This window comes from Rhinoderma darwinii, chromosome 4 (assembly GCF_050947455.1).
Source record: "Rhinoderma darwinii isolate aRhiDar2 chromosome 4, aRhiDar2.hap1, whole genome shotgun sequence".
NCBI classification, from domain to species: Eukaryota; Metazoa; Chordata; class Amphibia; order Anura; family Rhinodermatidae; genus Rhinoderma; species Rhinoderma darwinii.
In genome coordinates this window covers 76,524,182-76,550,560 of record NC_134690.1, presented here as the reverse complement: position 1 = coordinate 76,550,560, position 26,379 = coordinate 76,524,182, and the positions used below count along the sequence as shown (strand labels likewise).

The 26,379-nt window shown below is 40.8% G+C and overlaps 1 protein-coding gene across 1 annotated transcript; it reads left to right on the top strand.

The window, feature by feature from the left end:
- The first annotated feature begins 6,554 nt into the window (after positions 1 to 6,554).
- LOC142760424 (speedy protein 1-B-like) lies at positions 6,555 to 13,305 on the top strand. Its single transcript, XM_075863613.1, has 5 exons — positions 6,555 to 6,633; positions 10,333 to 10,391; positions 10,691 to 10,773; positions 12,793 to 12,961; positions 13,051 to 13,305. The coding sequence occupies exons 1-5, from the start codon at positions 6,555 to 6,557 to the stop codon at positions 13,297 to 13,299; spliced, it is 639 nt and encodes a 212-aa protein (XP_075719728.1). The 3' UTR covers positions 13,300 to 13,305.
- The last annotated feature ends 13,074 nt before the right edge of the window (positions 13,306 to 26,379 follow it).

Here is a 26,379-nt window from a genome sequence, read left to right as displayed (position 1 = left end):
TATATAATCTTTTATGCTGCAGTCAAAACAATTATTAAAACCAATGATGAGTCTCGCAAGAATCGGCATCACAGGGGCACACTAACTAGACCCCTAAGTTAGTTCAAACCCCTGACCAGTTCCTTAAATTATTCCAGACCCCAGACAAGACCCCTAAATCAGACCCCAAAATTAATAAAACCCCAGATTAGACTAAAGGAAATTAACTCAGACCGCTCTATTTACTTACTGTTCCTCGTTGGCTTCTCTTCTTTTTGGGCGCCGCTGCACGCATGGTCCTGATGGCAGCCAGCACAAAGACCTTGTATGTACTGCAACACACAACATCCTGGCGGTGACTAACATCAAGACCCTGTGTGGCGGGCTGTGAAGGGCTTGATGTAGCTCTGGTGCCCACTCACCTCTGCGACCAATGTGACCCCTATAGCTCTGCCACCGCTTCCTGTTTAGAATCTATAGCAATGAAATAATAAATTCAATATATCTTATGCATGACTTTCATCTGAATGGACACCATGTAACAATGTGACACTACATTTCTCTACCTATGCAACCAGTATACTAATAGTGATGTCACTGTACATAGAGATCAGGACAATACATAGTATATAGAGAATTTATATAATAGAAATATATATGGCTATGAATGTATGACATATGGGGGCACATGTATGACAACAATGCCAGTCAATTTCTTGTAAATCTGAATAGAAATCATAAAATCAGATTAGAAAGCGTCTGGTCCTCAGTTTTGCACATTTTACCCACGTCCAACAGATTTTTGGATTTGTGGATGCGTCAAATTTATGAGAGGCCTGCAAGATGTTAAATGGTAAAGATGACATCCTCCGCCAGGTCAGACATCAGTAAACATGCTTCTAACTCCAGCACCTACACCAAAGTTACATACATTATATATCAATTTTATATTAAAACGCACCATGACATTATTTCAGTGTACTTTCCCTTTAAACTTGCTGAGGCATGAATCATCATGGCAAGTGCCGCAAACAACAACAACCAATAGAATCGCAGGATTTGAATTTAAAGATAGAGAAAAATCATCAGTTGGTGCGAGTCTGCGATTGCTCTTTTCAGAGATAAGACAGGCTCCATTTTGTTCTTCAAAGCGACTTGACAAACGTTTACTTTTATCGGAGGAGAAGACACTACTGCGTATCTGCGTCTTCTGAGAGACAACACCAACTGTCTTCAAGACTTCACAGGTAAAGTGCCGCCATTTACTAACCATAATGACCACGTCATCCCAGACACAGACACAGATGCTTCTTCCACTACTGAAATTGATTGTATTTTATTAATAAACTCAAAGGTTTTCACCTAAATACCCAAAATCTGGATAAACTAAGGAGACAAGAGTAAAATAACCCGACGTATCATCTTCTACCTCAGATCTTGCTGATGGATCCCAAGCTGTAGGATCGTATGCTTATTATTATTCTGTATTTAGAGAGGTTTCCATTCTAGAAAATGATATCAATAGGATCTTCCACCATATTCTGATCAGTCTGCCAGCACCATCACCCCATTTCTTCAGTTTTACCCTTCATAGTGGCATCCCCCCCCCACCCCGGTTTCCAGGGAACTACAACATAGTCTGATTTAATTGATTACACAATGCTGTCTCTTCATTCTCAGGATTGGCAGGGGTCCCGGAGATCAGACCCCACTAATCAGAATGTTATGTCATATCCTAGCAATATGCCATAACACTCAATTATGAGTAAACCCCCTTAATATTCATAGTGTATACATTTTATACCGCAGTGCAGCTGTCCTGTGATTCTTCTTTTTTTATTTTCAACCAAGTTTTAAAATTTACTTTAATCTATAATGTGTGTAAATTGGGTCCGGGGATGTGGATAATGTTAGAGGGGTGCTTATTGTGTTTTTACTATAATATATAAATATATTCCTGGTCTCTAATGTAAAATCTGTAACAGGGCCCTTTCTATACCATGTGTCATTTATAATACTGGTGTCTTCTTATGGAAGATCCTGGGTGTGACTGCTACCTCTGCACCCTCTATAGCTACGCCCCAGTTATAATGTCAGTCCAGCGCACACACTACATGTTTATATTAATATACGTTTTTGTAACATCTTCTTCAGGAAACTGGAGGCCCTCAGGCTTATTAGCCATTGGGCCCATGACTGTGTGGCACGGAAGGGGTTAAAGGAGGGATATATCCTGCTAGGGGTGGGTCTGTCCAAGATAAATTTAGGTGGGCCACAGGTCCTATAGGAATAGAGGGCACCCGCCCAGGGGCGTAACTAGGAAAGACTGGGCCCCATAGCAAACTTTTGACTGGGGCCCCCGCCTCCCCTGGGTGTCACACAACCCCCCCTTGTAGATAGTGCCTTTTTTACAGCCCCCCTGTAGATAACGCCATACAGCCCCCTCTGTAGATAGCGCCAAACAGCCCCCTCTGTATATAACTCCATACAGCCCCCTCTGTAGATAGCGCCATACAGCCCCCTCTGTAGATAGCGCCATACAGCCCCCCTGTAGATAACGCCATACAGCCCCCTGTAGATAACGCAATACAGCCCCCCCTGTAGATAACGCCATACAGCCCCCTGTAGAGAACGCCCCTGAAGTTCTCCATGACTAACCTCTGACTTCCGGCGTCTGCGCAGCTCAATTAAAATGAAAGGAGCGCTGGTCACGCATGCGCACAAGCGCGACCGGCGCTCCATTCATTTCTACGGAGCTGCCGACACAGACCCCGGAAGTCCGAGGTTTGTGATGGAGAACTTCAGGGGACTTTCAGTCCCCCGTTCTCCCTATCAATGCCAGCAATCACACACGTATCCCCTATAATGTGGATAGGGGATACATGTCTTTTGCTTAATGGCAGAGCGGGGAGATACCTCCCTGCTCTGCCGTAGTCGTGTTCAGTGGTGTCCCGCTGTAGCAGCCATAGCGGCTGCTAGTGGAGCCTCCGGCCATGGTGGGGGCCCGTGGCGGCGGGCGAAAAATGCCCCCTCATGCTGCGGGCCCTGTAGCAGCCGCTACAGCTGCTACGGCGGTAGTTACGCCACTGCACCCGCCCCACTGAACGTTTTTTGGATAGTTTTGGGGGCGGTCTTGCCCATCCTCCCCTACTTTGGGGGCGGGCAGACATCTTCCTCTTTTGGCCGTTACTTGTCCCACCCTCCCTCCCTATTTGTTTTGTGTTGAACCTAATTTTTCTTTAAAAAAACAAAACTGAAAAGAAAAGAGAAATATATATTGACGAAAAGTAATAAAAAATAAATTAAAAAAAATATAAAAATAATTAATGATACAATATGTTTTAAATAAAAGACAAAAGCAATATATATATATATATTTGTCTCTGAAGCACTATGTGTATTTTATATGGAATTATACTCCGTACAATTGTCATGTTGTTTAGCAACTCCAAGTTTGTAAAAGGAGTTGTAGTTTTTCTGGTCATGAGGCATTTGATTCGTTTGGAAACTCATGTCACAGCAGGCGGTAATTTGTTATTAAAAGAATTGACCTACATGCCCTTCCTTAGGCGGGCTGGCATACGGGTATAATAAGAAAACTTTATTTTGAAAATACTTAAATAATAAATAAAGCTGTGGCCGACCCTCGTGTCAACCCACGTTTAAAAGTTTAGTTGTGTGTCGTTCAAATTACTTGTATGGTTTATGTATAATCCACCCTAGCCTGTACATGGTACAGGTATGCGCACAGTCAGTCACATTCCCAAATATTCATGGTAATATTCTCTTCTATTTAAGTTTCCCAGGAAGAGGAGAAGAGATGGCGAGGAAGAGGAAGAGAGAGATGGTCACTCTACATTTGGAGGAGACGTCAGTACAAGATTTTATATCACTGCAGTCACTACATACCAAATCCATACTTAGTGTTACAAACCATTACAAATCTAATCTATCAGCTTCTTATTAACCTCTTCACCCATGGGAATAAACACCCTATAAGGGTGACGCGTCCTTCTACCAAGGTCATACAAAGCTTAAAGGGAATGTGTCGCTAGAATTTTTTTTATTTTTTTAAATTAAACAGTTAGTATATAAATGATTACACATTGTTCTAATTTTTTTAATTTTTTCACAAGTCTGGAAATATTATAAATTAGATTCTAATTTATAGCATTTCCATGTGCTGGTAACTAGAGGGAGCAATTCCCAAAATTGAAGCATTGGCATGTGGTAAAGCAACCTCATTGCCTTATGCTGCAAAATTGGAGAAGATACACTCTATCTAGTGTCCCCAAACAATCCCCCCTCCTTTATCCTGGCTAGTGCCAGGAGAAAGGAGGGGGTTGAATGTTCAAATCTCCTACACTGTGTGCCGCCATTTTTTGAGCGAATTCACAATGTAGGAGGATTAGATACAGTGGTAGTCACACAATATAAAACGAACATACACAAACATAACTTACCTGCTCCTGCCGTTGCCGCCGCTGCCTCCGCTCCTAGTCCTTGCTTCTGAACATATGGACGGAAGCCGCGACCGGAAGTAGTCGTCTTACTGTCCGGCCGCGGCTTCCGGTCCACATGAAAATGGCGCCGGATGTCGCTCTGCCGAAGACCCACCTTTTGGTCTGTGCGGGAGCGGTGCTTCCGCCGTTCCCACACAGACGGCGTACGCTATAGTGAATGGAACGGCTCCCGTTCGCATTCTCTATGGGGATGTATGTGCCGTATTCCATCTCTGTATGTGTCGTTAATCGACACATGCAGAGATGAAAAAAAAAATGGCAGCCCCCATAGAGAAGTAAAAGAAAGAAAAAAGTACAACACAAACACACAAATAAATTTATTTTAATGACATACTAAAAGCAATAACATATAAAAAAAATAATTTCATGACACCTTCCCTTTAACCCGTTAGTGACCGGCCCATCGTGTTTTTACGTCGGTCACTAACGGGCCTTATTCCGATGTCATAGACTTTTTACGTCGCGGCATCGGAATAAGTAATCAGAGCAGGGAGCTGTCAAATCTCCCTGCTCTCAGCTGCCAGAGGTAGCTGAGGGCTGGGAGCGTCCCTGCTCTGCCGGGTGAGATCGATATTAGTATCGATCCCACCCGTTTAACCCCTCAGATGCGGTGCACAACAGCGAGCACCGCATCTGAGTTGTTTTGGAGAGAGGGAGGGAGCTCCCTCTCATCCCACCGACACCCGGCGATAAGATCGCCGAGTGTCTGTGTCTTCAATGGCAGCCGGGGGCCTAATAAAGGCCCCCAGGTCTGCCTGTAATGAATGCCTGCTAGATCATGCCGCAGGCATGACCTAGCAGATGCCTGTCCGTTTTAAACGGACAGGCAGTAATACACTGCAATACAAAAGTATTGCAGTGTATTATAATAGCGATTGCAGAATCGCATATTAAAGTCCCCTAGTGGGACTAGTAAAAAAGTTTTAAAAAAAAGTTTCATAAAGTTAATAAAAAAAAAATGTGAAAAAAAAGTGAAAAACCCACTTTTTCCCCTTACAAACTGCTTTACTATTAAAAAACCAAAATAAAGTAAAAAAGTTACACATATTTGGTATCGCCCCGACTATAAAGCTATTACATTACTTAACCCGCACGGTGAAAATTAAATAAGAAAACGGCAGAAAAATTGCTGTTTTCTGTGAATCCTGACTTTAAAAAAAATGTGATTAAAAAGTGATCAAAAAGTCGCATCTACTCCAAAATGGTACCAATAAAAACGAAAAGTCGTCCCGCAAAAAAAAAGCCCTCATACAACCGCATCGGCGAAAAAATAAAAACGTTACGGCTCTTCAAATATGGAGACACAAAAACAAATAATTTTGAAAAAAAAAAGCGTTTTTACTGTGTAAAAGTAGTAAAACATACAAAAACTATACAAATTGTGTATCGTTGCAATCGTAACAACCCGCTGAATAAAGTTATTGTGTTATTTATACTACACGGTAAACGGCGTAGACTTAGGACGCAAAAAAAGAGGCGACATTTCAGATTTTTTTCTATTCCCCCCCAAAAAAAAGTTAATAAAAGTTAATCAATAAATAATATGTACCTCAAAATGGTGCTATTAAAAAATACAACTTGTCCTGCAAAAAACAAGACCTTATACAGCTATTCGCCAAACATGGACTCCTTGGATTGCTTTTCAGGGTTCTGACTCCTATAAAGACATTATACGAGAGCTGAGTACTGCGCGGCAGCCTGAGTAGCGTTCTTTACTTTGTCATGGTGGGACACCCCACTCACTTTAATCTGCTCCTCTTTTTTTTTTTGTAACTTTCTCTTCGTTCTCTGTACTCTTATGCGGCTGTTGAATCCGTCCTCTTCGTAGGGGGCCTGGAGTCATGTAGACTACTCTCCTGCGTGGGAATATTGGCTTTCACAGCAGTTCTTTATATGTACGCTGCATTTATACTTTCTGTACTCTTATGTAATTCTGTACCCCAAATGATTTACAAAATGGACCTTTTCGATCATGAAAATAAAGATTTTATATTTTTACATTGGACTGCTGACTGTAATAACAATTTCTTCTATCACAGATCGCTGACCTACATGATAGACGAGTGCCGGAAGAGGAGGAAGGAGCATACCCTGCAGCCAGAAGAACGGACTGCTTTCTACAATCTCCTCGGTAAGATTCACTGCACCTTCCAATGATTCTGACCAGACACAAAGAGGGGGATTTATTAGGACTGACGTTTCATACCCCGGTCTTAGTAAACAGTTCGCTGGAGTAGGATGCGACACATTTAATAAGAAGCTAATTTCTCATAATAATCTTGCCGCATCTTTCAGCTGGCCATTCACCACAATCGTGGCGTAACAATTGCACTCACAGGGTGTGGGAACGTGACCGCAGCCCTATCCCTTTTCTCCCAGGATCGGACATTAGATAAATATATATATGCTCACCGCTCATCTTCTCCCTATGCCCTCTCAGCATGCTGCGGCTCATACAACATACAGGGCCATATATGTGATGCAGCACTCAACGACCTCAGTGCTGCATCACATACAACGCTCTACGCCAGTGCCTTGTACGAGCTGTGGTCCGCAGGGAGAGCCTAAGTGGGGAGAAGCGAAGTGGAGCGTTGAGGTGAGTATATTTTTATTTTATTATTTTGATGTATTGTCCGATAGGAGGGGAGGGGGAATTTGATCACACAAAGTGTGATTTACATTTATTCTCATGTACAAACATATGACAACTTAATCTAAACATAAGCCATCAATATTTTATCAGTGAGGGTCTGGCTCCTGGCACCACTATAGTAAGCAAAGTAAAGGAGCTGCAGTGTTCCAGCGAGTGTTAGGGCATGCCCACACGTGGCGGATTTCCTCCGCAACTGTCCGCATCAATGCCGCACAGAATCTGCGTTGCAGATTCTGCGGCGGATCTGCCCAAAATGTGCAGTAAATTGATGCGGACTAGCTGCTGCGGACTGCGGTAAATGTGCTTCCCTATCAGTGCATGATAGAGAGAAGGGACAGCACTTTCCCTAGCGAAAGTAAAAGAATTTCATACTTACCGGCCGTTGTCTTGGTGACGCGTCCCTTTTTCTGCATCCAGCCCGACCTCCATGGATGACGCGGCAGTCCATGTGACCGCTGCAGCCTGTTATTGGCCTGTGATTGGCTGCAGCCTGTGATTGGCTGCAGCCGTCACTTAGACTGAAACGTCATCCTGGGAGGCCGGACTGGAGACAGAAGCAGGGACTTCTTGGTAAGTATGAACTTATATTTTTTTTACAGGTTGCTGTATATTGTGATCGGTAGTCACTGTCCCGGGTGCAGAAACAGTTACTGCCGATCGCTTAACTCTTTCAGCACCCTGGACAGTGACTATTTACTGACGTCTCCTAGCAACGCTCCCGTCATTTTGGGAGCCCCATTGACTTCCTCAGTCTGGCTGCAGACCTAGAAATACATAGGTCCAGCCAGAATGAAGAAATGTCAAGTTAAAAAAGCAAGACGCATCCGCACCACACATAACATGTGCATGACAGCTGCGGACTTTATTGTGGAAATTCAAATCTCCATTGAAGTCAATGGAGAAATTCCGCCATGAGTCCGCAACCAGTCCGCCACTGGTCCGCAACAGACAGAGCATGCTGCGAACACCAAATTCCGCACCACAGCCTATGCTCCGCAGCGGAATTTTACGCATCGTCTAAACGAACACTGCTAAATAAAAATGAAAGTCAATGGAGAAACGGCTCCGCTGCGGATTAACGCTGCGTAGTGTCCGCAGCGGAATTCAAGTGCAATTCCGCTACGTGTGAACCCAGCCTTAGGATGGGTTCACACGACCTATTTTCAGAAGTAATGGAGGTGTTTTGCGCCTCGAATTATGTCTGAAAAAACGCCTCCAATACGTCGGCAAACATCTGCCCATTACTTTCAACGGGCTTTACGATGTACTGTGCCGACGACCTGTAATTTTACGCGTCACTGTCAAAAGACGGCTCATAAAATTACAGCCTCGTCAAAAGAAGTGCAGGACACTTCTTGGGACGTTATTGGAGCCGTTTTCTCATAGACTCCAAAGAAAACAGCTCCAAAAACGGCCGTAAAAAATGCTGCGAAAAAGCTACGAAAAACGCTGCTAAAAACGCTGCTAAAAACGCGAGTTGCTCAAAAAACATCTGAAAATCAGGGGCTGTTTTCCCTTCAAAACAGCTCCGTATTTTGATACGTTTTTTGTTAAGCGTGTGAACATACCCTAATAAATCCTTTACTGTTTACTCAAGCACAGCGCCATACATATAGTTGTGGCTGTGCCTGGTACTGCATTTCACTGCTGCTCAGTCCCAATAAAGTGAATGGGACTGATCTGCAGTATCAGACATAGCCACAACCATATGTATGGTGCTATGCCTGGGTAAACAACAAAGGGGCCGTTGTTTATCCCTTCTCCCTGCTTGCATTTTGGGCCCTAATGACCAAACAATATTTTACGTTTTCCATCGTCACATTCGAAGAACTATAAACTTTTTATTTTTGCGTCGACATAGCTGTATAAGGTCTTGTTTTTTACGGGACAAGTTGTATTTTTTAATAGCACCATTTTGGGGTACATATAATTTATTGATTAACTTTTATTAACTTTGTTTTGGGGGTGGGGTAGAAGAAAACCTAAAATTTTGCCCATCTTTTTTGCGTCCTAAATATACGCCGTTTACCGTGTGGTATAAATTACAAATAACTATATTCAGCGGGTTGTTACGATTGCAACAATACCAAATTTGTATAGATTTGGTATGTTTTACTACTTACACAGTAAAAACGCTTTTTTTTCAAAATTATTTGTTTTTGTGTCTCCATATTTGAAGAGCCATAACTTTTTTATTGTTCCGCCGATGCAGTTGTATGAGGGCTTGTTTTTTGCGGGACGACTTGTAGTTTTTATTGGTACCATGTTGGAGTAGATGCGACTTTTTGATCACTTTTTATCGTGTTTTTAAGTCAGGATTCACAGAAAACAGCAATTTGTCCATTGTTTTTGATTTTATTTTTTACGGCGTTCACCGTGCGGGTTAAACAATGTAATAGCTTTATAGTCGGGGTCGTTATGGATGTGGCGATACCAAATATGTGTAACTTATTTGCTTCATTTTGTTTTTTTTTATAGTAAAGCATTTTGTAAGGGGAAAAAGTGTGTTTTTAATTTAATTTTTTTTCACATTTTTTTTAAATTAACTTTATTCAACTTTTGTTTTTCACTTGTCCCACTAGGGGACTTTACTATGCGATCATCCGATCGCTTTTATAATACACTACAATACTTTTGTATTGCAGTGTATTACTGCCTGTCTGTTTAAAACGGACAGGCATCTGCTAGGACATGCCTCTGGCATGACCTAAAAGGTATTCACTACAGGCAGACCTGGGGGTCTTTATTAGGCCCCCGGCTGCCATCGGAGACACAGACACTCGGCGATCTTATCGCTGGGTGCCGGTGGGATGAGAGGGAGCTCCCTCCCTCTCTCCAAAACCACTCAGATGCGGTGCACGCTCTTTAGCGCCACATCTGAGGGGTTAAACGGGTGAGATCGATACTAATATTGATCTCACACATTCGAGCAGGGTTGCCCCAGCTCTCAGCTACATCTGGCAGCTGAGAGCAGGGAGATTTAACGGCTCCCTGCTCTGTTTATTTATCCTAATGCAGCGCAGTGAAACGGCTATTGCATCAGAATAAAGCCCACTAATGACCGCCGTGAAAAGGCTAATCGGCGGTCATTAAGGGGTTAATCATTTACTTAACCTTTAATTCTTTGTATATATACTATTTTGGATTTAAAGAATTTGAAATAAACTTTTTTGGTAGATGATGAGCACATCCAGCTGTTTTTGGCCAAGGACATCTGTTTGAGGATTTCGGACAAGGTAATTTTATAATGACAAAACAAATAGACAATCAGCCAGATATAGACATGACTGACAAGAAAGATCAGATTTGAATAAAAGGGTTTATGTGGCATTAAGAGATATTCTACTTTACATCTACATCCTTGGTAAGATAATAATATTAGATTCAGAACAATGAGGATAAACCTGTGACTTATGTGTTAGGATTATGGACCGACATTAATAAACATATAAATAGAATCACCACATAAAGAGAAGACATAAGAAGAGACCATTTCTCTATCTCCAAATTCTAACTTCTTGTCTTCTTCCACTAGTATCTGCTGGCCATGGTCCTCGTGTATTTCAAGAGAGCCGGACTGCGTACCGAGGAATACAGAGAGAATTTCTTTGCATCTCTGTGAGTATATTCACGTATCACATGTTTGAATGAATACTCTCAAGTAGTTGTGGATCATGTGTTTTCAGGGTCACCATCAGGGCAGTACAGCTGGTACGGCAGTCAGGGGCCCGGCCACAATGCTGAAAAAAAGGGGTCTGCCCGCGTCTTAGTAACTGTAAACATTTCTATCAGGGCCCCAGCGTTAGTTACTTGGAGAAAGGAACGGACCCTTCCGTTCCTTCCTTGTAAGTAACTGTAACGCTGGGACTCCGAGAGGACAGTAGGGGAAGCTGCTGCATGAGAAGCATGAAAGCAGCTCCGTGTGGAGAGAGCCGCCCACCAGACATTTAAAAATTGCGGCAAAACTGCCTTATTTGTGCCGCAATTACAAAAATTACATTAAAATAATAATGGAACAAAACATGAAAAAAACTGTGCTTTTAGGCTATATTTTCACAGAGCAGTTAAATCAAGTTTTTGCTGAGATTTTGCAAAAAATTGCATTTGACTGCACTGTGTGAATAGACCCTAAAGGCCGTTTTACCGGCAGATAATCGGAAGGTGCAGCCAGCGCTGTTCAACGAGACATCGTTAATTAAGGCCCGTTTGCTTCTGTCACACGGAGCTATGGATGGAGACGAGTGGTCGTTACTTGGATCCCTCGTACCCATACGTTATTATCATTTACACAGGGAGATGTGCTGCCGACAACGATAATATTTCACTTTTTTAAAACGATACGACCAGCAGATGATCGTTCATCTTGTGTTCGCTGCCCTGTTTACACGGGGCAATTATCGGCAACAAGCGTTATATGAATGCCTATGTCTCCTATTTTTGCTGCTGTTGCACACTGAAAATCCACTACAAACTACAATACAATTTATGTGAATGGGGTTTTCAAATCCGCATTCACATGCAGCAGAAAAAAATCTGCATGGGCTTTAGGGTATTCTGCTGATTGTTAAATCAGGAGTATGCCTATTATGTTGCAAAATTGGCACGCATGTCACCCTTTACAATGCAAAGGGTTAATTTGCTGCGAATCTTTAGCAAAATCTGTAAAGGTAAATTCACACGTAGCATAAACACTACGGATTTTCCACAATGGATTTCATTTTGGAAAATCCGTAGCGTAATACAGTAGCAGCAGCAGAGTGGATGAGATTTGACCAAATCTCATCCATACGCTGACTAAAAATATACAGAAAAACAGTTCATAAATTGACCTGCGGTGCGTTTTTTTAATCCGCAGCATGTCAATTTATGCTTTGGAATCGCTGCTTTTCTGTTGCGAGTTTTCCCAATTGGATTTAATGGGGAGGTAAAACCCGCAACAAATAGCAGATGTTGCAATTTTTGTGGTGAAAAAGCTGCAATGTCAGGGGCTTCCCAATGCCGGAGTCCCCAGGCAGAGCATCACAAGCAGTCTGCCCGTGGACTTTGGCCCAGATGAAGACCCTGACGTCTCTGTTCATTTATGGACAGTGACTTGAGGAGTTTCCCCAGGGCCGTTCCCCAGGCGACGTATCCCATTGTGTGCCATATGTTTTGGCTGAATTCAATAAAATCCAGGGTATCAACTGGTCACTGACTGCTTCATGGTTTCGTTCTCTATAACTTGAACAAAATCAGTTACTGCATATAACGTACAAACGTGAGCGCCCCACTTTCCGTTGCCCACCCACGGTAATGAAGGGGGGACCCAATATCTTTGGCTGTATGGGGCCCAGAAATTCCTGATTGCGGCCCTGTGTGCTTTACATTAGCTTTATCCCTTATAGGTTACAAAACAATTATGGTCATGTTTTAGCAGTAAAATAAAAATATTTTAACATTTTAATATCCAAAAGACAAAATATCAAACCTATAGATTACACTATGTAGCCTTCTGACTTTGGGGGGAGGGGTCATTCTAACATCCTTGGACACCATCGCTATAATTTATAGTAACACAATTTTCTTTTACATTGAGATATAGATGTATACAGTGCACTGCTCTTCCATGTGTCATTAATAAATTATTATTTTTTTCAGATTTCTAGCGAACCAGTTGGAGGAGGACGAGGACTTCAGAGACGAGATCTACGCGTGGGCCTTAGGAAGTGACTGGGAAATGAAGACAGAAGAGCTGCATCACCAACGCGACCAGTTGCTCCGCCGGATGGACTTTAGAGCGTGGGTGGCCCGGACCACATGTGATCTGGTCAGTAATAAAAAACAGAACAAGTGCCGTCTTTGATTAAGAGTCTGTGATGAGAAGCCAATTTTACCTCATTTACTATTCCATTTTAGATCATGGCACAAGACCCTTTCCACTGGGCATGGATGAGAAACAGGCAAATCCATCACAGCTGGGCCATACGTGTGTCAAGGAGAAATAAAGAGGAGTTTTACACCCGAGGCCCATGGAAGAGCGCGCTGTCCTGTGCCCGTTGTAGAAACATCATTTTGCATCCGTGCATGTGGAAAGTGGAAGGAAACATCATTAGCCGGATAGACACAGCAGTGGACCCGGAGACACCGATTGTGGTCCCTGACTAATAATAACGCTGGTAAGTAAAATGTTGGTGTTATAAAGAAGTAGGTAGGAAAAAATGATCACAAAAGTGCGAAGTAAAATGCAGTAATGGATCTTCTAATCCACATGTTGATGAACAATTTCCCTTGTACCTCTATTCCCACCCAGGAGGTTCTGCTGCCTGATCCACAAGAGAGATGAAGACCATGATGGATGACCAAACATGAGGAGCAGGTAATGTATAACACATGCATGCACACACACAAAAACACATAATAAATACATACACACTAATACTTACACACACACATACATAACTATACACAATCATACTCACTGACACACTGTACATAGTAACACAGTCACTTTTTACATTTTCTGGCTCTATTCCTTATATGGGGGAATCCACATATACACATGTATACTGTACACGCGCACATACGTTATATAGCATTAACCTCTCTTAGTATGCCAGAGGAAGGACAGTACAGCGGCCATGGTTTCCCTGCAGGTTTCCTCCACTGGGGGTTTGGCCTGTCCTGAGTGTCGCTCTATGCTCTTTGTGAGTGATGGGAGGTAACACACAATCACAACACACACACATACACACAACAATAAAATTCACATAGTTTAACACTCCTTACGTTGTCTGAGTAATTTCTTGTATGAAAGTGACATATGGTGGTCTGTGTGATGGGTTTGTGATAATGTCCTCCCTTCTGATCGCACTGGAGAATTTACTGACACTACATGAGGGACGTCCGCTCATCATCGACATTCAGGAGAGGCATCAGCAGAAGTCTAGAGGAAAGAAGACATTTACTAATCAATAAAGAAATGCATTTATTGGATGTAAGGTTCATGGGTGGGCGTTAGTTAAATTGTAAAATTAAACAATTTTCTAAATAGTCTTTCTTAAAAATGTTCTACCATTTTGTTGCTCTAGAGTCTGTGCAATTCCTATACATAGCTGGCTGTGCTTCTGCTTTTGTCATAGATCTGACAGCTCACTGCTGCCTCGGGACTGACATTATCTGCTCTCCCCTCCTTTCTTTCAGTGTTAGGGTATGTTTACACGACAACGCAAAATACGTCTGAAATTATGGAGCTGTTTTCAGGCGAAAACAGCTCCTGAATTTCAGACGCTTTTGCATGTACTCGCGTTTTTCGCAGCGTCTTCTACAGACGTAATTGGAGCTGTTCTTCATGGAGTCAATGAAAAGCGGCTCCAAAAGCGTCCCAAGAAGTGTCCTGCACTTCTTTGATGCGGGCGTAATTTTACGTGCCGTCTTTTGACAGCGACGCGTAAAATTACACCTCGTCTGAACAGAACATTGTAAGACCCATTGCAAGCAATGGGCAGATGTTTGCAGACGTATTGGAGCCGTCTTTTCATGCCTAATTCGATGTGTAAAATGCCCAAATTACGTCTGAAAATAGGCCGTGTGAATATACTCTTAGAAATACCAACAGGGAGGGGCGGGGGTTATAAACTATATTAGATACCCAAATACAGTGACAGCCACAGTGTGCCTAAATCTAATGACAGCCACTGTGTCATCAAATGCAGTGACAGGCACAGTGTCTTGAAATACGACAGCCACAGTGTCCACAGATATAGTGACAGCCACAGTGTTCAAAATATGCTAACAGTCAAAGCGCCCCCAGATATTGTGTTAATCACTGTGTCCCCCAAATATATTGTCAGGCACAGTTTCCCCCGATACAGTGATAGACACATTGTCCCAATTTTGAAAACCAAACTGAGGGCAGCTGCAGTAAAGGCCCGGCAAAGCATCACAAGGAAGGAAACTCATCATTTAGTGATGTCCATGTGTTTAGGCTTCCGACAGTCAGTGACTTACATCCAAGTATTAACAATAATCCTTATATCTATAGTGATGGTAGTTTGACTCTATAGGCAGGGATCATCTGGTTTTATTTTTACACCAAATACTCATCTTATTGACAAGAAAATATCCCAGGTCACACTTCCAAAAAAATTAGGTGAAAAGCTTTGATATTAACCTTAAAGAGACTCTGTCACCAGTTTATATGTGCCCTATCTCCTATCTAATCTGATAGTTGCTGTAATGTAGATAACATCAGTTTTTTGTTTTTTTTAAAAGAGTCATACACTTCTCTTCATTCATGTTCAGCTGTACTCACAGCACAGCGTGATCTCGCGAGTCTGTGCTGTCACTCCCACATTAACTTTACCGGATTGTCGGGAGAATGAAAAGATATCTCCTCCTGGCTGGAGGCGATGTCTGGTCATTGTCCCGTAGGTCCGGTAAAGTTAATGTGGGAGTAAGTGACAGCACAGCGGGATCTCAGCGACTCCAGATTATAAATGCTCTATCTCCTACATAATCTGATCGGCGCTGGAATGTAGATAACAGCAGTGGTTTTTATTTCGAAAAACGATCATTTTTTAGCAAGTTATGAGCAATTTTAGATTTAGTTTCTTAATGGCCAACTGGGCGTGTTTTTACTTTTGACCAAGTGGGTGTTGTAAAGAAGTGTATGAGGCTGACCAATCAGTGACCAATCAGTGACATACACTTCTCATTGTTCCAGCCCAGCTGCTTTCACTGCACAATCTCACTGTGCTGTGGATCATGCTGGGCTGGAACAATGAGAAGTGGATGTCACTGATTGGTCACTGATTGGTCAGCCTCATACACTCCTCTGTACAACACCCACTTGGTCAAAAGTAAAAACACGCCCAGTTGGCCATTAAGAAACTAAATCTAAAATTGCTCATAACTTGCTAAAAAATGATCGTTTTTCAAAATAAAAACCACTGCTGTTATCTACATTCCAGCGCCGATCAGATTATGTAGGAGATAGAGCATTTATAATCTGGTGACAGAGCCTCTTTAAGGTTAATATCAAAGCTTTTCATCTAGTTTTTATTAGATGAGAATACCACTTTAAAAGATGCGGATTGGTTGGATGCACTGGAGTATCCCTTACTAGTATCTCCTGCTGTTAACAATAAGAAATTATTGCTACCTCACACCAATGCCACTGCTTAGAAGGGGTTGTAGTCCATCTACCAATTGTCATAGATGTATGGCAGTCAACGCCGACTTTTGGCACCTTATATGGCAACACCGCAATATTTCACACTTTTGGCAGGTAATTGTATCCTTACTGACTGATATTTCTCAGAAGCCAGTTCCTATGACTCTAGATGTTTGTCTTCTTGATACCTGGTCCTACTACAAATAATCACTTTCACAGGAGGCCCTCCTCTTGGTCTGGAAAACCATTGCTATGTGGTGGATGGCAAGGCGATCACTCTCTGTTAGGCAGTGGAAAAATATGATTCATACAATAATCCCATATGAGTGCTTGGTATACAAGAATAGGTGGTGTCCCCAAAAATTTACCATACTCTGGGATACAAGCTTTTCATCCACACTCACACTTTACTCTCAGAACTGACTTAGGACTTCAATGTCTGCCCATCCGATGTAACTCTGAAATGTGATGAGGAAATCGGATTCCCTTGGTTTCTTTTTCCTTAATCTGTACCATGTGCATATACTGTATATTGATATTATGACCCACATGATGTCTTACTATTGTAGGAAACATTTTTCTGTACCAAAAACAGGGAGAGAAAATGTTTAATGTACACAATTTATTGTAGTACATACGTAAAAAGTAATTCATACAATCTGTTGTGACATTTCTGCTGTAATGTATCTTTCTTATTGTCTACTGAATTTTCAATAAAAAGAGCTTTAACCCCTTAAGGTCTAAGCCTATTTTGGCCTTGTGGACACAGCCGATTTTTGCACATCTGATATGTGTTACTTTATGTGGTAATAACTCCAGAATGCTTTTGCCTATCCAAGCGATTCTGAGATTGTTTTCTCGTAACATGTTGTACTTTATGATACTGAAAAAATTTTGTCGTTAAATTTAATATTTATTTGTAAAAAACACCAAAATTTAGAGAAAATTTGCAAAAATCTGCATTTTTCTAAATTGTAATGTATCTGCTTGTAAAACAGGTAGTAATACCACACAAAATAGTTACTAGTTAACATTTCCTATATGTCTACTTTATGTTTGCATCGTTTTTTGAACGTGCTTTTATTTTTCTAGGACGTTACAAGGCTTAGAACTTTAGCAGCAATTTCTCATATTTTCAAGAAAATTTCAAAAGGCTATTTTTTCAGGGACCAGTTCAGTTCTGAAGTGGCTTTGAGGGCCTTATATATTAGAAACCCCCTATAAAACACCCCATTTTAAAAACTGCACCCCTCAAAGTATTCAAAACAGCATTCAGAAATTATTTGAACCCTTTAGGCATTTCACAAGAAATAAAGCAAAGTAGAGGTGAAATTTACAAATGTCATTTTTTTTTAACGAAATTCATTTGTAATACAGTTTTTTCTGTAACACAGAAGGTTTTACCAGAGAAATGCAACTCAATATTTATTGCCCAGATTCTTCAATTTTTAGAAATATCCCACATGTGGTCCTAGTGTGGTAAAGGTCTGAAACACCGGCCTCAGAAGCAAAGGAGCACCTAGTGGATTTTGGGGCCTCTATTTTATTAGAATATATTTTAGGCACCATGTCAGGTTTGAAGAGGTCTTGTGGTGCCAAAACAGTGGAAACCCCCCAAAAGTGACCCCATCTTGGAAACTACACCCCTCAAGGAATTTTTCTAGGGGTATAGTTAGCATTTTTAGCCCACAGGTTTTTTGCTAAATTTATTGGAACTTGTCTGTGAAAATGAAAATCTACTTTTTATCTGAAAAAACATACGATGTTTTCGTTTATACAAGGAATAAAGGAGAAAAAGCACCCCAACATTTGTAAAGCAATGTCTCCCGATTACGGCAATTCCCCATATGTGGTAATAAACTGCTGTTTGGACCCACGGCAGGGCTCAGAAGGGAGCGAGGGCCATTTGGATTTTGGAGCGCAGATTTTGTTGGAATGGTTTTCGGTGCCATGTCGTGTTTGCAAAGCCCTGGAGGGACCATAACAGTGGAAACTCCCCAAAAGTGACCCCATTTTGGAAACTACACCCCTCAAGGAATTTTTCAAGAGGTATAGTTAGCATTTTTAGCCCACAGGTTTATTGCTAAATTTATTGGAACTGGTCTGTGAAAATGAAAATCTACTTTTTTTCTGGAAAAACATACAATGTTTTAGATTTTACAAGGAATAAAGGAGAAAAAGCACCCCAACATTTGTAAAGCAATGTCTCCCGATTACGGCAATACCCCATATGTGGTAATAAACTGCTGTTTGGACCCACGGCAGGGCTCAGAAGGGAACGAGGGCTATTTGGATTTTGAAGCGCAGATTTTGCTGGAATGGTTTTCAGTGCCATGTCGTGTTTGCAAAGCCCTGGAGGGATCATAAGGGCATGCCCACACGTGGCGGATTTCCTCCGCAACTGTCCGCATCAATGCCGCAAAGAATCTGCGTTGCAGATTCTGCGGCGGATCTGCCCAATATGTGCAGTAAATTGATGCGGACTAGCTGCTGCGGACTGCGGTAAAAGTGCTTCCCTTCTCTCTATCAGTGCAGGATAGAGAGAAGGGACAGCACTTTCCCTAGTGAAAGTAAACGAATTTCATACTTACTGGCCGTTGTCTTGGTGACGCGTCCCTCTTTCTGCATCCAGCCCGACCTCCCTGGATGACGCGGCAGTCCATGTGACCGCTGCAGCCTGTGATTGGCTGCAGCCGTCACTTAGACTGAAACGTCATCCTGGGAGGCCGGACTGGAGACAGAAGCAGGGACTTCTCGGTAAGTATGAACTTCTATTTTTTTTACAGGTTGCTGTATATTGTGATCGGTAGTCACTGTCCCGGGTGCAGAAACAGTTACTGCCGATCGTTTAACTCTTTCAGCACCCTGGACAGTGACTATTTACTGACGTCTCCTAGCAACGCTCCCGTCATTACGGGAGCCCCATTGACTTCCTCAGTCTGGCTGTAGACCTAGAAATACATAGGTCCAGCCAGAATGAAGAAATGTCAAGTTAAAAAAGCAAGACGCATCCGCAGCACACGTAACATGTGCATGACAGCTGCGGACTTCATTGCGGAAATTCGAATCTCCATTGAAGTCAATGAAGAAATTCCGCCATGAGTCCGCAACCAGTCCGCCACAACTCCGCAACAGCCCGAGCATGCTGCGGACACCAAATTCCGCACCGCAGCCTATGCTCCGCAGCGGAATTGTACGCATCGTCTAAACGAACACTGCTAAATAAAAGTGGAAGTCAATTAGAAACGGCTCCGCTGCGGATTAACGCTGCGGAGTGTCCGCTGCGGAATTCAAGAGGAAATCCGCCACGTGTGGCCATGCCCTAAGGGGTTAATCGGCCGGATCGGAGCCTTGCTCCGGTCCTGGCCGTTAGGGCATGATGTCAGCTGTGACAAACAGCTGACACCCGCGCCCGTGGCAACCATCGTGGTTGCTGACAGGCTACAAGCCACTTCGATGCATCGATCACGTTGATCGATGCATCGAAGGGGTTAATCGGCCGGATCGGAGCCTAGCTCCGGTCCTGGCCGTTGCAGAGGGGTGCCGGACTTCTGATTCCCGGCGGTGATAACGCTGGCTCAGCTTCTGAGCCAGCGTCATCACATACCCACGTCATAGAGCTGTGATTGGTCGGTCTGCTTTGACTGACCAATCACAGCGATCGCCGGCAGGAGACCGCTGTGAATGGTCCCCTGCCGTCTTACTGTGCCGATCAACTGTCATAAACAGTTGACGGCACAGTTCTGTCACCTTGTCCTTTGACAGGGTGACAGTTTTTAGCCAGGACGCACCGGTACGTCCCTGTGGCTTAAAGCACTTCAATGCAGAACGTACCGGTGCGTCCTGGTGCGTTAAGGGGTTAAAAAACTTTTGTTAATTTATCCAATTTGTTTTTTAAATATAAAAATGGAGGGATGATGTAAATAAATGGCTGTATTTCCTAAAAGCTTAACCCATTAGTGACTGCCAATTCGCCTTTTCAGGGCGGCCACTAATGGGCTTTATTCTGATGCATACGCCATTACACGGCGCTGCATCAGAATAAATAAACAGAGCAGGGAGCCGTTAAATCTCCCTGCTCTCCGCTACCAGAGGTAGCTGAGGGCTGGAGGAATCCCGGCTCGAACGGGTGAGATTGATATTAGTATCGATCTCACCCGTTTAACCCTTCAGATGCGGTGGTCAATAGTGGGCACCGCATCAGAGTGGTTTTGGAGAGAGGGAGGGAGCTCCCTCTCATCCCACCGGCACCCGGCGTTTTAAACGGATAGGCAGTAATACACTGCAATACAAAAGTATTGCAGTGTATTATAAAAGCAATCGGAGGATCACATATTAAAGTCCCCTAGTGGGACTAGTAAAAAAAACAAAAAACAGTTTAATAAAGTTAATTTAAAAAAATTTGAAATAAAAATTGAAAAACCCACTTTTTCCCCTTACAAACTGCTTTACTATTAAAAAAACGAAATTGAGCAAAAAAGTTACACATATTTGGTATTGCCGCGACTGTAACGACCCAGACTATAAAGCTATTACATTATTTTAGCTGCACAGTGAATGCCGTAAAAAAATAAAATAAAAAACAATGGAAAAATTGCTGTTTTCTGGGAATTTCTGACTTAAAAATGATAAAAATGTGATAAAAAGTAATCAAAAAGTCGCACCTATTCAAAAATGGTACCGATAAAAACTACAAGTCGTCCTTCAAAAAAAAAAAGCCCTCATACAACTGCATGGGCGAAAAAAGAAAAAAATTATGGCTCTTCAAATATGGAGACATAAAAGCAAATATTGTTTTTTAAATAGGCGTTTTTACTGTGTAAAAGTACTAAAACATACAAAATCTATACATATTTGGTATCTTTGCAATCGTAACAACCCGCTGAATAAAGTTATTGTGTTATTTATACCAAAGGTAAAAGGCGTAGATTTAGGACGCAAAAAAGAGCGGTGAAATTTATGTTTTTTTCCTATTCCCCCCCAAAAAAAAGTTAATAAAAGTTAATCAATAAATATTATGTACCCCAAAATGGTGCTGTTAAAAAATATAACTTGTCCCGCAAAAAACAAGACCTTATACAGCTATGTCGACGCAAAAATAAAAAAGTTATAGCTCTTCCAATGTGACGATGGAAAAAACGTAAAAAATGGCTTGGTCATTAAGGTCTAAAATAGGCTGGTCATTAAGAAGTTAATGCAATATTTTTGTTAAACCCCTAGTAAATAATCAGTGGGTAAAGTAGTTGATGGCTTCTTGTCTAAGTTATGTAAGTGACTGGAGTTTGGGTCTGGGCTTTAGGGGTGACTGAAGCTCCTGTGACAGAACAATTAAATTGCAAATGTGTGACGTCCATGAATACAGTAATAGCCACCATATCCCCAAATTTAGCCACAACTTTAGTGTTTCCAAATACAGTGAAAGCCACAGTGTCCCCAAATATAGCAAAAAAACACAAAATTACAGCAGTATAATGCAGAGACTAATATATACGCAAACATGGTATATGGATTTATTTAATTTGCATTACTGCTATATCTACCATACTTATAATTGTGAGATTTGTAGCACTGATTTTAATCCATTTGCGTGAACCCAACTTCCAATACAAGGCGACTTCATACAGGGGGTCCCTACACTAAACATTATACCTGTACAATTATAAAATCGCCTTGTTATTGGCTTTGGCCTACAATCTTAAAATGCTTTGAAAACACAGCGAAAACGCCTCAAAAAACGCGAGTTGCTCAAAAAACTTCTGTAAATCAGGGGCTGTTTTCCCTTGAAAACAGTTCCGTATTTTGAGACGTTTTTGACTCTACGTGTGAATATACCCTCAGGACTCATGCACACATCCTTCACCATTTTCATGTCCGTTTAACTCCTTAAAGGGGTTGTCCCAAGTTGACTCAAATTTTTTTTTTTATACATTCTAAGCAGGAAATGAATTTTAAAACATTTGGTGTTAAAAAAATTTAAAAATTCATTTCCTAAGTGCCTTTTTTTTACACTTGATAACTCAGCAAGCGCTGGTTATCTTTTCTAAAAAGGGGCGTGAGCGGCTCGATGTCAATCAAGCCGCTCTGCTATGCAGTGTGCGCGCTCCCGATGTTGCTAGATACTGTAGTTCTAGCAACATCGGGAGAATGTTCGTCTCAAGCGGGCATGTTAAGCCCGATTGAGACGAACTTACCGTGAATGTACTGTACACTACACTACACTACACTACATTACACTACACTACACTACACTACATTCACCCCGTTTCGGCAAGCCACTTTTCCCTCCCCCACCCTGTCACTACATTTTTGTATCCGCCGCACCGGTGCTGCATCAGCACCCGGCGAACAACTAAAAATATATAAAATAAAATAATAATCACCTAAGACGTTCTAACGGCGCTCTGAACGGTCCCGTCACTTGCCATCTTCCCTCTTCTTGGCGCCGCTCGCATTCATAGTAACAATGCGTTGTGGCGCAGATGACGTAATAATATCAGGCCCACGTGATTACGTCATCTGCGCCCACCGCTCTGTTATTGTGAATGGGAGAAGAAAAGTGACGGGACCGTTCAGCTCTTCGTGGGAACGTCTTAGGTGAGTTTATTTTTGTATGTATGTTGTCATGTATGTGTATATGTGCATGTATGTTTGCATGTATGCATGTATGTATGTATGTATGTATGTTTTCTTGTATGTATGTTGTCATGTTTGTATGTGTATATGTGCATGTATGTGTATATGTGCATGTATGTTTGCATGTATGCATGTATGTATGTATGTATGTATGTATGTTTTCTTGTATGTATGTTGTCATGTTTGTATGTGTATATGTGCATGTATGTGTATATGTGCATGTATGTTTGCATGTATGTATGTTCGCATGTATGTATGTTTTCATGTATGTATGTATGTATGTATGTATGTTTGCATGTATGTATGCATGTATGTTTGCATGTATGTATGTTTGCATGTATGTATGTTTGCATGTATGTATGTATGTATGTATGTATGTATGTTTGCTTGTATGTATGTTTGCTTGTATGTATGTATGTTTGCTTGTATGTATGTATGTTTGCATGTATGTATGTTTGCATGTATGTATGTTTGCTTGTATGTATGTTTTCATGTTTTCATGTATGTATGTTGTCATGTTTGTATGTGTATATGTGCATGTATGTTTGCATGTATGTATGTATGTATGTTTTCATGTATGTATGTTTTCATGTATGTATGTTTGCATGTATGTATGTTTTCATGTATGTATGTATGTATGTTTGCATGTATGTATGCATGTTTGTTTGCATTTATGTATGTTTGCATGTATGTATGTTTACATGTATGTATGTATGTATGTATGTATGTTTGCTTGTATGTATGTTTGCTTATATGTATGTTTGCTTGTATGTATGTATGTTTGCTTGTATGTATGTTGTCATGTTTGTATGTGTATATGTGCATGTATGTGTATATGTGCATGTATGTTTGCATGTATGTATGTTTGCATGTATGTATGTTTTCATGTATGTATGTATGTATGTATGTTTGCATGTATGTATGCATGTATGTTTGCATTTATGTATGTTTGCATGTATGTATGTTTGCATGTATTTATGTTTGCATGTATGTATGTATGTATGTTTGCTTGTATGTATGCATGTTTGCTTGTATGTATGTATGTCTGCTTGTATGTATGTATGTATGTTTGCTTGTATCTATGTATGTTTGCTTGTATGTATGTTGTCATGTTTGTATGTGTATATGTGCATGTATGTGTATATGAGCATGTATGTTTGCATGCATGTATGTTTTCATGTATGTATGTATGTATGTTTGCATGTATGTATGTATGTTTGCATGTATGTATGTTTGCATGTATGTATGTTTGCTTGTATGTATGTTTGCTTGTATGTATGTTTGCTTGTATGTATGTATGTTTGCTTGTATGTATGTTGTCATGTTTGTATGTGTATATGTGCATGTATGTGTATATGTGCATGTATGTTTGCACGTATGTATGTTTGCATGTATGTATGTTTGCTTGTATGTATGTTGTTTGCTTGTATGTATCTTTGCTTGTATGTATGTTTGCTTGTATGTATGTATGTTTGGATGTATGTTTGCTTGTATGTATGTTGTCATGTTTGTATGTGCATGTAAGTTTGCATGTATGTATGTTTGCATGTATGTATGTTTTCATGTATGTATGTATGTATGTATGTTTGCATGTATGTATGCATGTATGTTTGCATTTATGTATGTTTGCATGTATGTATGTTTGCATGTATGTATGTTTGCATGTATGTATCTATGTATGTATGTTTGCTTGTATGTATGTATGTATGTTTGCTTGTATGTATGTTGTCATGTTTGTATGTGTATATGTGCATGTATGTGTATATGAGCATGTATGTTTGCATATATGTATGTTTGCATGTATGTATGCATGTATGTTTGCATGTATGTATGTTTGCATGTATGTATGTTTGCATGTATGTATGTTTGCTTGTATGTATGTTTGCTTGTATGTATGTATGTTTGCTTGTATGTATGTTTGCTTGTATGTATGTTGTCATGTTTGTATGTGTATATGTGCATGTATGTGTATATGTGCATGTATGTTTGCATGTATGTATGTTTGCATGTATGTATGTTTGCTTGTATGTATGTTGTTTGCTTGTATGTATCTTTGCTTGTATGTATGTTTGCTTGTATGTATGTATGTATGTATGTTTGCATGTATGTTTGCTTGTATGTATGTTGTCATGTTTGTATGTGTATATGTGCATGTATGTGTATATGTGCATGTATGTTTGCATGTATGTATGTTTGCTTGTATGTATGTTGTTTGCTTGTATGTATCTTTGCTTGTATGTATGTTTGCTTGTATGTATGTATGTTTGCATGTATGTTTGCTTGTATGTATGTTGTCATGTTTGTATGTGTATATGTGCATGTATGTTTGAATGTATGTATGTTTGCATGCATGTATGTTTGCTTGTATGTATGTTGTTTGCTTGTATGTATCTTTGCTTGTATGTATGTTTGCTTGTATGTATGTATGTTTGCATGTATGTTTGCTTGTATGTATGTTGTCATGTTTGTATGTGTATATGTGCATGTATGTGTATATGTGCATGTATGTTTGCATGTATGTATGTTTGCATGTATGTATGTTTGCTTGTATGTATGTTGTTTGCTTGTATGTATCTTTGCTTGTATGTATGTATGTTTGCATGTATGTTTGCTTGTATGTATGTTGCCATGTTTGTATGTGCATGTATGTTTGCATGTATGTATGTTTGCATGTATGTATGTATGTATGTATGTTTGCATGTATGTATGCATGTATGTTTGCATTTATGTATGTTTGCATGTATGTATGTTTGCATGTATGTATGTTTGCATGTATGTATGTTTGCATGTATGTTTGCTTGTATGTATGTTTTCTTGTATGTATGTTGTCATGTTTGTATGTGCATATGTGCATGTATGTTTGCATGTATGCATGTTTGCTTGTATGTATGTTTGCTTGTATGTATGTATGTTTGCTTTTATGTATGTATGTTTGCTTGTATGTATGTATGTTTGCTTGTATGTATGTTGTCATGTTTGTATGTGTATATGTGCATGTATGTTTGCATGTATGTATGTATGTTTATTTGTATAAATGTCTGTATGGCCATGTATGATACTGTCTGCTGGCGCCCTGTATCTAAGCCAACTTTGCCGCAGGCTTCTATACATGGTATAACAGTCAGTATCACACATGAAAGTGAAACTAAGCCTACGACATGTTTTATTTCATTTTTTTTTATTTTTTTTTACAGGTTTGGTGTTTGGACTACGTCGGTTTTGAGGACTACTTAGATGACGCTTTTTTTCATCAATAAAATTGTTAATGAGGGTTGTGTTGGGGGTGCTTTATTTCAATAAAATATTTTATCTATATCTTTGTCTTTTCTTTTCAAGTTTTATTACTATCACTTTAGTAATGGCCGCTGTCTGAGTGACAAGGTCCATTACTAAGGGGAGGCTTAGTGTTAGCCGGTACAGAGGCTAACACTAAACACCAT